A 13,364-nucleotide genomic window follows, 5' to 3' on the forward strand; every position below is an offset into this window, starting at 1 on the left:
CAAGAGAGGGTGTTACATTGTTTCTCTAGTACTAACTAACTAATCCTCACACTCAGTTTGCTTGTACCACTCTCGGTCTGCACGGACAATGCGACCAATCTGGCCACCACGCGGTACAAGAATAATAGTATTAGAGCCATACTGCATTTACGAGTAACGATTTAACTTGAATATAGAATTCAACACTTTATTATTACTACAGAGTTCAACTAATTGCAGGGTATCAGTACAACGCTGTATCCCCAGTACAACTCGTAGCTTCCGCAGCGGGGATCAGCATTAATAAGCGCCAAACCCCGCGGTGGGCGGTGAGTGGCGAGTGGCGGGGCGGATGTTTCGACCTGACGATGTGCGGTTTCATTTCGGGGCTGGGAGTGGGAGAGGAGCTAGGGATTGATTTCCCCGTTGGGTGAACCGAGAGGACTTGAGTTTTGCTTAGCTTAGCTTTGGGTGGCAATTGAGAGCTGTGTGTGCTGTCACGTTCCAAAGACAGCTCTAACGAGTAGAAACCACGGATCTATTCGGATAGCCATAGTTCTGAGTGAGTCACAAAATAGATTCCAGGGATGTCGAGAATGAGTCTGCATGAGTCTGAAATGACTTTGAAAAATCAGTATTAACCCGTGCAAACCGAGTAAACCTGCTGGTGGTGGAGGGAGGGCAAGGTAGGAGAGGCAACGCACAAACCGAGCGGGGCTTTTTCCCAAAAAAGTGGGGGCTTCTCGCTCTCGATTTTTTTTTCTCCCACTTCCCCCTCCTCCCAACCTCCGTTTCTTTCTTCTCTCCCCATCCCCTCTATAGGAGCATTTGCACATAGGCATTTTTGATCGTACTCGGGTTGATACTCGGTCTCGATCATTTGTGTGTGTTGCTCTTCTTTACACTCTCCCCTTTTCTCATTACCCCGCCTCTAGGGCTTATTTGAGAAAACAACCGCCAAGATGGTCAAGTAAGTCGATTCTGGAGAGCATCACCGAAAAAATGTGCAACCAAGTGAGAATCTTGATCATCCAACTAACATGACTCCAGCTTCACTCTTGAGGAGATCCGTGGCCTGATGGACAAGCCGGCCAACATCCGTAACATGTCCGTCATTGCTCACGGTATGTTCAACCCCCATCCACCTTTTCTCTCCCTCATCACACCATCTAATCACCCATCTTCATCCAGTCGATCACGGAAAGTCCACTCTGTCCGATGCCCTTGTCCACCGTGCCGGTATCATTTCCTCCGCCAAGGCTGGTGAGGGTCGTTACATGGACACCCGTCCTGATGAGCAGGACCGTGGTATCACCATCAAGTCCACTGCCATCTCCCTGTACGCCAAGTTCCCCGACCCCGAGGATCTTAAGGAGATCCCCCAGAAGGTCGATGGTCACGAGTTCTTGATCAACTTGATCGATTCCCCCGGTCACGTTGATTTCTCGTCTGAGGTCACCGCCGCTCTCCGTGTCACTGACGGTGCTCTGGTCGTTGTCGACTGTATCTCCGGTGTCTGTGTCCAGACCGAGACTGTCCTGCGTCAGGCCCTGACCGAGCGTATCAAGCCCGTTCTGTGCATCAACAAGGTCGATCGTGCCCTTCTTGAGCTGCAGTGCACCAAGGAGGATCTGTACCAGTCCTTCTCCCGTACCGTCGAGTCCGTCAACGTCATCATCTCCACCTACTTCGACAAGACTCTCGGTGACGTCCAGGTTTACCCCGACAGAGGTACCATTGCCTTCGGTTCCGGTCTTCACGGCTGGTGCTTCACTGTCCGCCAGTTCGCCATCAAGTACGCCAAGAAGTTCGGTGTCGACCGCAAGAAGATGCTTGAGCGTCTGTGGGGCGACAACTACTTCAACCCCAAGACCAAGAAGTGGACCAACAAGGCTGAGGGTGCCGATGGCAAGCCCCTTGAGCGTGCCTTCAACCAGTTCATCCTGGACCCCATCTTCAAGATCTTCGCTGCTGTCAACCACAACAAGCGTGATGAGATCACCACCCTTCTGGACAAGCTTGACATCAAGCTCGCCACCGACGAGAAGGACCTCGAGGGCAAGCAGCTCCTCAAGTGTGTCATGCGCAAGTTCCTGCCTGCCGCTGACGCCCTTCTGGAGATGATCTGTATCCACCTGCCTTCCCCCGTCACTGCCCAGAAGTACCGTGCCGAGACTCTGTACGAGGGTCCCCTTGACGACAAGGCCTGCATTGGTATCCGCGACTGTGACCCCACTGCTCCTCTGATGCTGTACGTCTCCAAGATGGTTCCCACCTCCGACAAGGGTCGTTTCTACGCCTTCGGTCGTGTCTACGCCGGTACCGTCAAGTCTGGTGTCAAGGTCCGCATCCAGGGCCCCAACTACGTCCCCGGCAAGAAGGAGGACCTGTTCATCAAGGCCATCCAGCGTACCGTTCTGATGATGGGTCGTATTGTCGAGCCCATTGAGGACGTCCCTGCCGGTAACATTGTCGGTCTGGTCGGTGTCGATCAGTTCCTGCTCAAGTCCGGTACCTTGACCACCGATGAGACCGCCCACAACCTGAAGGTCATGAAGTTCTCCGTCTCCCCCGTTGTGCAGCGCTCCGTCGAGGTCAAGAACGCCCAGGATCTGCCCAAGCTGGTCGAGGGTCTCAAGCGTCTGTCCAAGTCCGACCCCTGTGTCCTGACCATGATCAACGAGTCCGGTGAGCACGTCGTCGCTGGTGCTGGTGAGCTCCACTTGGAGATCTGTCTTAAGGATCTTGAGGAGGACCACGCTGGTGTCCCTCTCCGTATCTCTGACCCCGTTGTCTCTTACCGTGAGACTGTCACTGCCATGTCTTCCATGACTGCTCTGTCCAAGTCTCCCAACAAGCACAACCGTCTGTATATGACTGCTCAGCCCATGGAGGAGGATCTCTCCCAGGCCATCGAGTCCGGCAAGGTCTCTCCCCGTGACGATTTCAAGGCTCGTGCCCGTGTCATGGCTGACGAGTACGGCTGGGATGTCACCGATGCCCGTAAGATCTGGTGCTTCGGTCCCGACACCACCGGTGCCAACCTGCTCATTGACCAGACCAAGGCTGTTCAATACCTGAACGAGATCAAGGATTCCGTTGTCTCCGGTTTCCAGTGGGCCACCCGTGAGGGTCCCGTTGCTGAGGAGCCCATGCGCTCCGTCCGCTTCAACATCCTTGATGTTACCCTGCACGCTGATGCCATTCACCGTGGTGGTGGTCAGATCATCCCCACTGCTCGTCGTGCTCTGTACGCCGCCGCTATGCTGGCTGAGCCCGGTCTCCTTGAGCCCATCTTCAACGTCGAGATCCAGGTTCCCGAGCAGGCTATGGGTGGTATCTACGGTGTCCTCACCCGCCGTCGTGGTCACGTCTACACTGAGGAGCAGCGCCCCGGTACCCCTCTGTTCAACGTCAAGGCTTACCTGCCCGTCAACGAGTCCTTCGGCTTCAACTCCGATCTGCGCTCCGCCACCGGTGGTCAGGCTTTCCCCCAGTCCGTCTTCGATCACTGGGCTATCCTGCCCGGTGGTTCTCCTCTGGACACCACTACCAAGCCTGGCCAGGTTGTTACCGAGATGCGCAAGCGTAAGGGTCTCAAGGAGGTTGTTCCCGGCTACGAGAACGTAAGTTTTAACTCATATTTCACTGCCTGCATTTTGATTGATCATCTACTAACTGCTATCTCAATAGTACTACGACAAGCTGTAAAAAAGTTAACGGCCGGTCAAACTGCGCTCTTGGGAGCCCAATATGGAATCTTTTTTTATGAGATTGATGAATGCAATACAACTTCCCGGTTCAAACAAAAATTCGTACCCGCCGCTTGGCGGGCTTGCTTCAATCACTGCCGTCTTTAGAAAGTGTGGAGCGCCGAGGAGTGTCTCGGGCACCTTTGGACGCTGTCCGTTTGCTATTGTCTCCATAGTTATTGTTTGATGATGTTCTGATTTTCCTTTTGATGTTTTTTTTTGCTGTCTGGCTGCCATTTGGACATGAAAATCAATATGGTATGCTGGACTTAATCGTTGTGCACTCTCCCGTAGTAGCATTTTCTTGTAGCATTGTGAAATTGTAGCCCTGTATCATTGTAGTCTTGCAGCTGAGTGATTCAGGTACGAGTTAAAGCTCTTCACCCAGCAATCTTAACCACCACCAGCCACCACCAGCCACATTCAGCCACGCTCGATTCGAAAGTCTTGGCGCCATCATATCATCACGTGATCATTATCGCGCGCCATCGCGTTTTCAGTTGATTCTTCGCTCCCAAACTTTTAGTCTCAATCGCCCGTTGCTGTGGTTGGAGGAGAGTTTTGCTTACTCTCATAAACTGAACTACTTAATCCGCTATCCTCACATTTTACGGGAAATCACTGAAAGGCCGTGAGGAATCTGTCCCACAGCTTTCTGCAGCTTGCCGTCACCCGAATCCTTGCACCGGCGCCTTAATCAATCGATTCCCATCGCCTCTCTCAATTCGGTCTCTCAAGTGACTAGAGACCCTGCGATCCTCGCAGCGATGCAATTTACCGACGCAGAAGCCGACCGGCTGAAGAACTGGGTTGTCAAGAAGTTGGAGGACATGTGAGCCACTCGCAAGACACTCTCGTTTCTCACAGGAATCCCTACTGACCGTCCGTTCTTTCTCATCTTAGCTCCGATGCAGACTCCGATGTTCTCGCAGATTACGTACTGGCACTTATCAGGTCTGACGCGCCAGATGATGAAATCCGAAAAGTCTCAATAGAGAACCTCGAAGACTTTCTCCGCGAACGTACGCTTGCCAGAACTTGCGCTGAGACATTTTGACCTGTCGCTTACCTTACCTAGACACTACCCCGTTTGTCAACGAGCTCTTTGCCAACTTTGGCCCGAACTCAGCTGCCGCGCCAGCACCGACACAGCAAGCTCCCCAAGCCCAAGCTATCCCGCAACCCGTTCCCACAGCTCCGTTTCAGCAGCAATTCGGGGCACCCACTGGCGCACCCACCGGCCCCAGGGGTGATTACAACAGTCGCAAGCGGTCATTCAACGAGGGATTCCAAGGCGAGCCAGAGCGGGATGGTGGAAATATGCAGAATCGTGCTATGAAAACTCCGCGCCGAGGCCGCGGCGGTGCTCGTGGGGACTGGATGGGCAGAGGCGGCCATATGCAGGGTCCCGGGCAGCAGTTCCAGCAAGGTCAACCTGGTGGTTTTCCCATGATGCCTGGATTCCCGCCATTCGACCCGAATGACCCTATGGCAGCTATGATGGCTATGCAGGGCATGGGTTTCCCCCCAGATGCCCGGCATGCCACCTATGCCAGGAATGCCTGTAGGTCCAGGCCAGCCCGGTGCCGAAGAGATGGCCAGTCAGGCTTGCCCGTTGTATGAGAATCAGGGTATCTGCTACTTGGGAGCCGCTTGCCCTTACAAGCACGGGGGGACCTGAGTCCTCCGATAACAATGGTATACTCTAATTGTTTGCCGTTTTGTGATTATTTTACTAACATTTACTGCTTCAGAATATGATCCGCGATCTTCGACAATGATGTCCGACTCACAAAGAGATGGCGGGTCCACGCGTGGCAATGATCGGGGACGTGGCCGTGGCCGTGGTGCCTTCGGCGGACGAGGACGCGGCCGGTCCGATTTCTCGTCTGCAGGACCAAACGAAGACCGATCCATCACGACAATTGTCGTGGAACAAATCCCGGACGATAAGTTCTCCGAAGAGGCAGTGCGCGAGTTTTTCTCTCAATTCGGTAACATCGCGGAGGTGACGTTGCAACCGTACAAAAAGATCGCCTTGGTCAAGTTTGAGACCTTTGCGGAGGCCAAGCAGGCCTGGTCCAGTCCGAAGGTGATCTTCGACAACCGCTTTGTGAAGGTCTACTGGCATAAACCCAAGCGTGACGAGAGGAACAGCGAGAATAAACCTGAAGAGCCCGCATTCAACCAAGAGGAGTTTGAGAAGCAACAACAGGAGGCGCAAAAATTGCACGAGGAGCGAATGAAGAAGCGGCAAGAAGCCGAAGAAGCCAAGCAAGCTCTCGAGCGCCAGCGTGACGAACTCATGAAAAAGCAGCAGGAAGAAAAATCACGCCTTCTCCAGCGATTGGGCGTTGCACCGAGTAACGGCAGTGAAGGCGCAGAGGAAGATTCCAGTATGCAGGTTGAGGACGAGAACGTGAGCGATGAGACTAAGAAGCTCCGCGCACAGCTAGCCGCTCTCGAAGCTGAAGCTCAGACCCTCGGTCTTGACGCTAATGCTGACGCTTCATTCGGTCGTGGCGGTTATCGTGGCCGCGGGGGCTTCCGTGCCCGAGGCGGATACCGCGGACGTGGAACCTACGATCCTTCATACCGGGGTGGATATCGTGGCCGAGGTGGATTTGCTCCTCGTGGCCGTGGAGGTGTATTGCGTTTAGACAACCGACCTCGACGAGTTGCCGTATCAGGCGTGTCACTGCATTCAGATAAAGATGAAGCCCTGCGACAGCACCTAATGGTAAGGCATTTTGCAAATGTTAAAGAAGACTCTGAAAAAAATGCTAACCACTTTTCTTTCCCAGGGCGTTGGCGACTACGAATCTATAGAGTCGAACCCCGGCCAATCCGATTCCGTCGTCGTGGCATTCAAAGAGCGATACCAGGCCGAGAAGTTCATGTTCAGTCCCTGGTCTCTCACCTCCTCGGGCGAGGCCCAGCTTTCATGGCTCCCCAACCTGCCCGTTGCCAATCCCACACCTGGTCCAACGGCAGAGTCAAAGAATGGCGGCGGTGATGACGAGCAAGACGTGATGATGGACTCGACTCCGACGGTGAGCGCGCCACCACCGCGCAAAGAAAACAATGAGATGGATTACGACGTGGCAGAGGACGAAAGCTGGTGAAAGCATAATATTATCTTCTACTTGTGTACCATTGGATGTGTATAGGCCTACTTTCAAATACGTCTTGGGGCTGTTTGATGCTTAAAGTCAGCCCCATATTCTCGCCACACAACCTGTTTTCTGCCATCGAAAGTAAAAGTAAAGCAGCCTGAGTATAGCCGGTACGTGTACCAATAGAATTCGATAAAGCTCAAATATTCTGTGGGATTAACTCGACAGAATATCCATCCTGAAGTCGTCAGCTCAAGCTCAAGTTATTAGCTAACCTGACCCACGTATATAGCATAGGATACTGTGTATCCTTGCAGCCAATATAGTCAATTTACGGACAGAAGAGTATAGAGAGAACTCACCGGATCAGCCACCATGGCAAATTTCTCAAAAAACCAAGCATAATTAGGATGAATCTCACCAACACCCACTCCCCTCTCAGTCTCCCACTCTGACAAAGGAACATGCCCCCTCTCACAAATACCTACATCTTTAAGAACCGTCACGCCCGCACTCTTCAACCTCTCCACCGCAACAGGCACATCCGGCACCGTGAATCCCAAATGCGCAAAGCCTAGATTGGGCGGCACATTGCCACTAGATACTCCTCCATCATCATCGCCGCTGCCATTGCCATCTCCTTTCGACTCCGTCCCGTGCATATGGTACAATTCCAATAACCCACTCGTCCGCGTCATAACGGGGATCTCACTCGTCTCCTTAGCCCATGTATCCAAATCCTCCGTTCCGGGCGGCGGGTGGCCGAGGTAGTAGATCGTGAATGGGCCTGCATTCATAGAGAACACGACGCGCATGCCGAGGAGGTCAACGTAGAAGTGGAGAGAGCGGGTGGGATCCTTTATTCGGATTGCGAGGTGGTTGAGGCGGTAGTTTGCTGTTGTTGGGGTTTGGGGTGGGTTGAACGTTGGCGTGGGACCGCCGGCGCAGAAGGCGCCTTCTTCGTTTTTGGGCGGATTGCGGAAATTGTTGGTTGCCATTGGATTTGTATGGGGTTTTTGAGGGGGGTCAATGGTGAAAGGTAGAGTGTGAGGTCGAATTTAAGTGAAGTGAAGAGGGGAATTCGAGAAGGTGGGGAGAGGGGAAGGGGAAGGGGAAGTATACATAGCTTTGCGGGGTTTGGAGTATCCCAACTTGAAGCCCTTGGAAGTTCAAACTGACAACCTTGGAATGTGGATATCATGATTGCTTGGTGTTCCCATAATTTCTAAATCTATTTCTACTTCTACTACTTCTATGGTATTCTCAATTAGGTTTAAGACCGAAATAAACTTTGTCTATTTCATGGTACTCTTACTAGTAGTACTCTTACGATTCATTCCCCGATTGGGAATCGGGTTAATCGTCTATTATAGATTATAACTATGGAACACCATTTCGTCTCATCAGTCTTACTCTCCAATTCCTTCAAGTTACTCTCGCTGTTAAATTGAAATGGCCGAACCCATGCCATGCTACCTGGGAAACCTCCCCATTGAACTCATGCTATACATCTGCGACTCCCTGGAACCAGTCAACATCGCAAGCCTCGCGCTATCTAACCACAGCCTGAAGAAAATATTGGAAAAACGTTTCCCGTATTTTTTCGAAAAGACCTCTTCCTTCCAGCTTGCCGAAAAGTACCGCATAGATTTCTTGAAAATGATGGATCCCAAGCTACCGCACCTTCACTTCGGTTTGGACTGCCTGTGACTTCATAAGTGGAAAGATATAAAGCTCCCCGGATTCAACTTTCCAATACTTAGCTCCTATGATGCCGAAACAAAGAAAGACTGTCTCTGTATAGGCGGAAACCCAGCTCGTCAGAGAGGCACAGCCCCTTCTATCTCCCACCACCTGTTCAATTCCGTTTTGCTCACCTTCAACTTGTAATGCGACAGTTCCAGCATTGGCCTTCTTTCGGAATCAGTCCCGATTCCCTACGCTACACTGAAGTTCGAGAAGCCATAGACGACCTAGGCTTGAAGACTACCCGTCTTAGATCTGTCGAGGCTAGGATTTTGCCCAAGGGGCTTGAGACCGTCAAGTCGAAGCCTATCCTGTGCTTGCGGGTACAGGAGCTACTATACAGTCCCAAGGTCTCCTGGGTGGAGACTCAGGTATACCCAAGCGAGAATCATATGATTCGTAGTCTATTGGACAACCGCGAATCGTGGGCGCACAGAGAAAGCAGGCCGCGGATGAGGTCACGGTTCAAGATCCTGAAACTCGAGCCGTTTGAACGTACAGTCTGGGAGAAAACCGAGATAACCAAGTGGATTGACTTGGGGGCGGGGGTTAGTCCAGATGTGTTGCCGGATGTGATATATGCTCGCTCCACATCACGAGATGCTGTCATCAGCAGACACAATAAGTTTTTGCATAAAAGTTATTGAGTCTGCTGTCTGCGGAGGAGTAACTGGTATTTTATGGTAACACCCTACGCCCAGGCCGCTAGGGTCTTTATCTAGCAAGTCCAATCCATCGGAGAGGCCCGCTCGCATTGATTCCAATGGCCGTGAGGACTGGACCAAGTGGATCAACCAAGAACTTTCTGCATTTCAACCAATGGATGTCAAGGATGAGGAGAAATATGAAAGTGAAAGATACCGGCTCGTGATGAAATTCTATAGGCCCCGGCCACTGGGCCTTGCAAGGCGAAGATGAGCACCGTTCTGCCTGGGAAAAAATGCAAAGTTATTTGAGGCTACTTATCGAGACTTCATCTTGAAATAGTCTGGGGCTTAAGTATGAGTATGTATTCTTCCTTGAAAAGTTGATCTTACTCACTACTATGTACTGATTACATAGTCCACAGCTTACTGGTATATAATCATATCCAGGCCACCAGTATAAGGCAGAGTAACTCGACGGAACCCACTATCCGGCGCATCCAGATAGTCCAAAAGATCTTCGTAACCAACATTTGCCTTGAGCGTGTTATCTGCCATGATCACGGCACCAGGCCTGAGATATGGCTTGACAAGCTTGACCGCAGGGAGGGCCAGCGGCGTCCAAACTGGAAAAAAGTCAATAATGGTCCGCAGAAGGGAAAAGAAGTATGTATACTCACTATCCAAGAGAAGAAAATCAACAGTTCCCAACTCCTTCTCTAAAGTATCTCGCAAATCACCGACCCTCAAATCAATCACGCCCTGAATCTCATCGCCAGCGCGCTCCCAGTTCTCCCGCGCAATACTCGCCTTTGACGGTTCTTTCTCCGTGGCAATTACTCTTCCCTGCTGTGCCTGACCCTGAGACTGAGAATCACGGGCTACATTCTGAGCAACCGCGAGAGCAAGATAGATGGTGCTTACGCCGAAGCTAGTTCCAGCCTCGACGACTGTCTTGGCATTGATGCTGCGCAGGACATGGTAGATCAATTCGCACTTATCCTGATCCAAGGCGATAAACTTATCGCGCATAATGTCGTCGAAGGCATCGGTGCATTGCTTGGGAAGGCTGGTCCAATCCAAGCTTGATTCTTGGACCGAAGATTGAGAGTGTAGGGCTTTGAGGTGGGCCTGGAGGTGGGGGCTTGCGGTGAGCGGGGATGGGGCCATGATGGATGGATTGTTGATTGATTCAGGCTAGACTGTTGGTGTTGGTGTGAGATTTAGATGTAATAACCCAAAGGTGACGAGGAGTATAAATACCCCTTCATAGAAGTAGGGCTTGGGTGAGTCACCAAGTACGGACGAGCTCTTAGTCAAGCCAAATAGTGTCGGAATTGCTTCGATCCGCTCGGATGTTGTCACGGCACGTAGGGGAATGCAGTCGGTGGCTGTTTATTACACTTTGGCTAAATTAATACACATCTGTTCTGGGGAATAAGCACGGGAAATCTACCGGCAATATTTGTTTCGCCTATTTACAGAGCCCTGTCTCGTCCAATTATTAATTAACATGGGCTGTCTTCTGCTCCAAAAGATCTGCATAACTAATTAATGATCGCCCGATCAGGTTCACCATCTCCCAAATATAGTCTGCAGTGAAAAGGCGCGCCCAGAGCCTGGTAACAGCTGCGCTGAGTCGAGTATTAGTCGCAAGGAGCCACTCGCGTGAGACATCATCTTGGGCCTCCATCACCATTTCCAACACAAAGTCCCTCAAGCGGGTCTCCTGGTTCGTTAATGCGGGATCTGGGCTCACCACGGTCACCGCTTCGAGCCATTTCGCCAGAAGCACCGCGCATTCAAGCGAGCATAGGGCGTGCTGGTTTGACCATAGAGCGACCTGTGAGTGGGCCACAAACCCGATCCCGAGCTTGACTGGGGTACTAAGTGCATGTGCACAGTGGAGCGCTGCTCGTGTTAGGCGATCTCCACGTTGCACTGAGAGATTATCATTGAGACTGGCAGCAATTTGCACCGGATCCCAAGTCTGTAACTGCCGTGCGGAACCACAGTCTGCGTTCAGCCGGATATAAGCTAGCCGTAGCAGGGCCGCGGAAGTAAAGGACAGTGGGCCATGTGGACTGAGTGGGTCAATCGATGACTCTTGATTGCGCTCCCAGCACTGGCACCATCTTTCCAATGCTTGTTCAACTGCAAGTAGGCCTGGTGTAGAGGGGACGGGTGAGCCGAGCCGGTTATATCGTGACAGAGCCAAGCGTGTAGCTTTGGTCATCATCCAGATGTCTTGAAGCATCGCATGAATCAAGACAATTCCGCCAAGAGAGGAGAACCCCGGCTCCATTGCACTATCAGGGGTAAACAAAGCGGATAGGGCACCTTGAAATCCAGGCTCCCCTTGACTTTGGCTTCGCGCCGCTTCCCATTGTTCCGGAGTAGAAGCCTGCCATTCTCGCTCCGTGCAGGGAAGGTCCATGGATAGCTCCTCAGTCAAGATGACTGGGGGTATGTCGAATACAATTGTTTGAATATTGAAAAAGCAGAAAACGATCAGTTTCGTGCGCTTCACACTTTCATAACGGATCCAGCTGGCCCATGACCCATCTTGCTCCGGTAAAAGGTTGGCGCCGTCTTTTCTGAGAAGCGTCGCCATCAGACTTCGAATCGATAGCGCGTCGTGATATGGAGGATTATCCACAAACCACGATGAGACAGACATGAGCATTAGTAGCGCTTGAATGGTTTCAAGGGTATCAATATCATTAGCTGCATTCACAGCTGGTAAAGTACCCGACTGGAAGACTCGGCGAAAATGCTCCAGTGTGACAGGTTTGGCGATCTGATACAAGCGCATGCTTGTATCCGGCTCTCGACTATAGCGAGCACCTAGAGCGGCCATGGCGAGGAAAAGCGGAAGGCCCATGGAGTCCACATCTAGTGTTGGCCTATGTACGATCGGATAGTGATCGTGAAATCCCATTAGATACCCCGTCAGGCATCGAGATAGTGCATGGCGGGAAGGCAGCGACGGATTTGGCGCTACAGTAACAAAACTTTTCAGAAGCGCGAGAACTTTATCACGGCATTGACTTGTGACAGGAACGAAGCCTGTTGGTTGGCGAGCCTTGGCTGTAGTTTGATAGCCCTCCGGTTGCAGGGATGGCAGATGTGCGCCATGGCGGGGCAGCACAGAGCTTGATGGCGTTGAAGCCGTCTCCGCAGATGGGTGGTCTCTTTCAGAGGACTGCTCATAGTCCGTGGTTGGGGAAAACACTAGAGGCGGGAATAGGGGAAGGGGCTGGAAGGCAGGGGAGTAGGGGTGACTCGGTAGAGGAACACTGTCAAGGAAAGAGGTGAAGTCGTTCCCTTCGTATGAGCCTGTTGCTAAGCTATCGATCGCATAGCCAAAGACCGAGCCATCCATTGGAGTCGTCGGACCTGCCGACGGGGTTTGTGGATTTTGCAGCTGGGTAGTAGGTGGCGCCGGGGTCTGGCGAGCGGGCAGGGTGTCCGGAAATTGGCCATTGCTCCCCGGGAGTGGTAGATGAGGATGACCATGGTTAGCCACGACTGATGCCAATGTATCCAGGCCATCGAAAACGGGACGGGCAGGCGAGGGCGTTTGCGCATGGCTTGCGGGACTGTCTCCGATTTGATGGGTGAGTCGTTCATGACGAGCCAGCAGGTCCCTAGGTCGCTGTTAGGAGGTGGATAGGTTGACTAGGCGGCCGAGCACATGATTTGAAACAGATTAACGTACTTTCGCGTGAAGGCTTTGGGGCATTGGCCACAAGTGTAGGGTTTCTCTTTGGTGTCTGTCGAAGGATTAGCAAAGCGGGTTTGGTTGAGGTGGGGGTTGGACGGACGAGAGCGATCGTGGCGCTGGAGATGCTCCAGACGAGCAAAGGCCCGTGGGCACCGGCGACACTGATAGGGCTTGCTGCTCATGGCTCATAATATTCATGGTGCATGATTGATGGGGGTGGGGTTAGGGAAGAAGGAAATGCGGAGAAGCTGGTAGTGGGAGGTTGCGGGAAGTTCTCCGTTCTCCAATTTGGAGAAGCTTGGAAGGAGGAAGGGCTGCGACCGTGACCCACTCTATACAGTGTATACTGGTAGTAGGTATACTATATACCTACGATATAGTATGATAATACTATAAATAA

At 52.1% G+C, this 13,364-nt stretch overlaps 6 protein-coding genes across 6 annotated transcripts; 3 read left to right on the top strand and 3 right to left on the bottom strand.

Annotated features, from left to right (window-relative positions):
* Window positions 1–941: 941 nt before the first annotated feature.
* On the top strand, window positions 942–3,690 carry N7481_005778 (elongation factor 2; the record flags this gene model as incomplete). The annotated part of the gene is made up of 4 exons (XM_057264997.1): window positions 942–949; window positions 1,030–1,103; window positions 1,171–3,605; window positions 3,673–3,690. 4 exons carry the CDS (start codon window positions 942–944, stop codon window positions 3,688–3,690), a joined length of 2,535 nt encoding a protein of 844 aa, XP_057122717.1.
* Window positions 3,691–4,498: 808 nt separating this feature from the next.
* N7481_005779 (CCCH zinc finger and RRM domain protein) lies at window positions 4,499–6,856 on the top strand (the record flags this gene model as incomplete). Its single annotated transcript, XM_057264998.1, has 5 exons — window positions 4,499–4,563; window positions 4,635–4,753; window positions 4,810–5,299; window positions 5,529–6,471; window positions 6,536–6,856. 5 exons carry the CDS (start codon window positions 4,499–4,501, stop codon window positions 6,854–6,856), a joined length of 1,938 nt encoding a protein of 645 aa, XP_057122718.1.
* A 190-nt stretch (window positions 6,857–7,046) lies between these two features.
* On the bottom strand, window positions 7,047–7,845 carry N7481_005780 (putative lactoylglutathione lyase (Glo1); the record flags this gene model as incomplete). Its single annotated transcript, XM_057264999.1, has 2 exons — window positions 7,047–7,085; window positions 7,210–7,845. 2 exons carry the CDS (start codon window positions 7,843–7,845, stop codon window positions 7,047–7,049), a joined length of 675 nt encoding a protein of 224 aa, XP_057122719.1.
* Window positions 7,846–8,736: 891 nt separating this feature from the next.
* Window positions 8,737–9,086, top strand: N7481_005781 (uncharacterized protein; the record flags this gene model as incomplete). The annotated part of the gene is made up of 2 exons (XM_057265000.1): window positions 8,737–8,964; window positions 8,997–9,086. 2 exons carry the CDS (start codon window positions 8,737–8,739, stop codon window positions 9,084–9,086), a joined length of 318 nt encoding a protein of 105 aa, XP_057122720.1.
* Window positions 9,087–9,663: 577 nt separating this feature from the next.
* N7481_005782 (O-methyltransferase) lies at window positions 9,664–10,407 on the bottom strand (the record flags this gene model as incomplete). The annotated part of the gene is made up of 2 exons (XM_057265001.1): window positions 9,664–9,863; window positions 9,918–10,407. The coding sequence occupies 2 exons, from the start codon at window positions 10,405–10,407 to the stop codon at window positions 9,664–9,666; spliced, it is 690 nt and encodes a 229-aa protein (XP_057122721.1).
* Window positions 10,408–10,741: 334 nt separating this feature from the next.
* N7481_005783 (transcription factor domain-containing protein) lies at window positions 10,742–13,146 on the bottom strand (the record flags this gene model as incomplete). The annotated part of the gene is made up of 2 exons (XM_057265002.1): window positions 10,742–12,887; window positions 12,959–13,146. 2 exons carry the CDS (start codon window positions 13,144–13,146, stop codon window positions 10,742–10,744), a joined length of 2,334 nt encoding a protein of 777 aa, XP_057122722.1.
* Between the last annotated feature and the right edge of the window lie 218 nt (window positions 13,147–13,364).

Source organism: Penicillium waksmanii (assembly GCF_028829765.1).
Source record: "Penicillium waksmanii strain IBT 27052 chromosome Unknown utg000005l:1.0-5232799.0:1.0-5237142.0, whole genome shotgun sequence".
Classification (NCBI taxonomy): domain Eukaryota; kingdom Fungi; phylum Ascomycota; class Eurotiomycetes; order Eurotiales; family Aspergillaceae; genus Penicillium; species Penicillium waksmanii.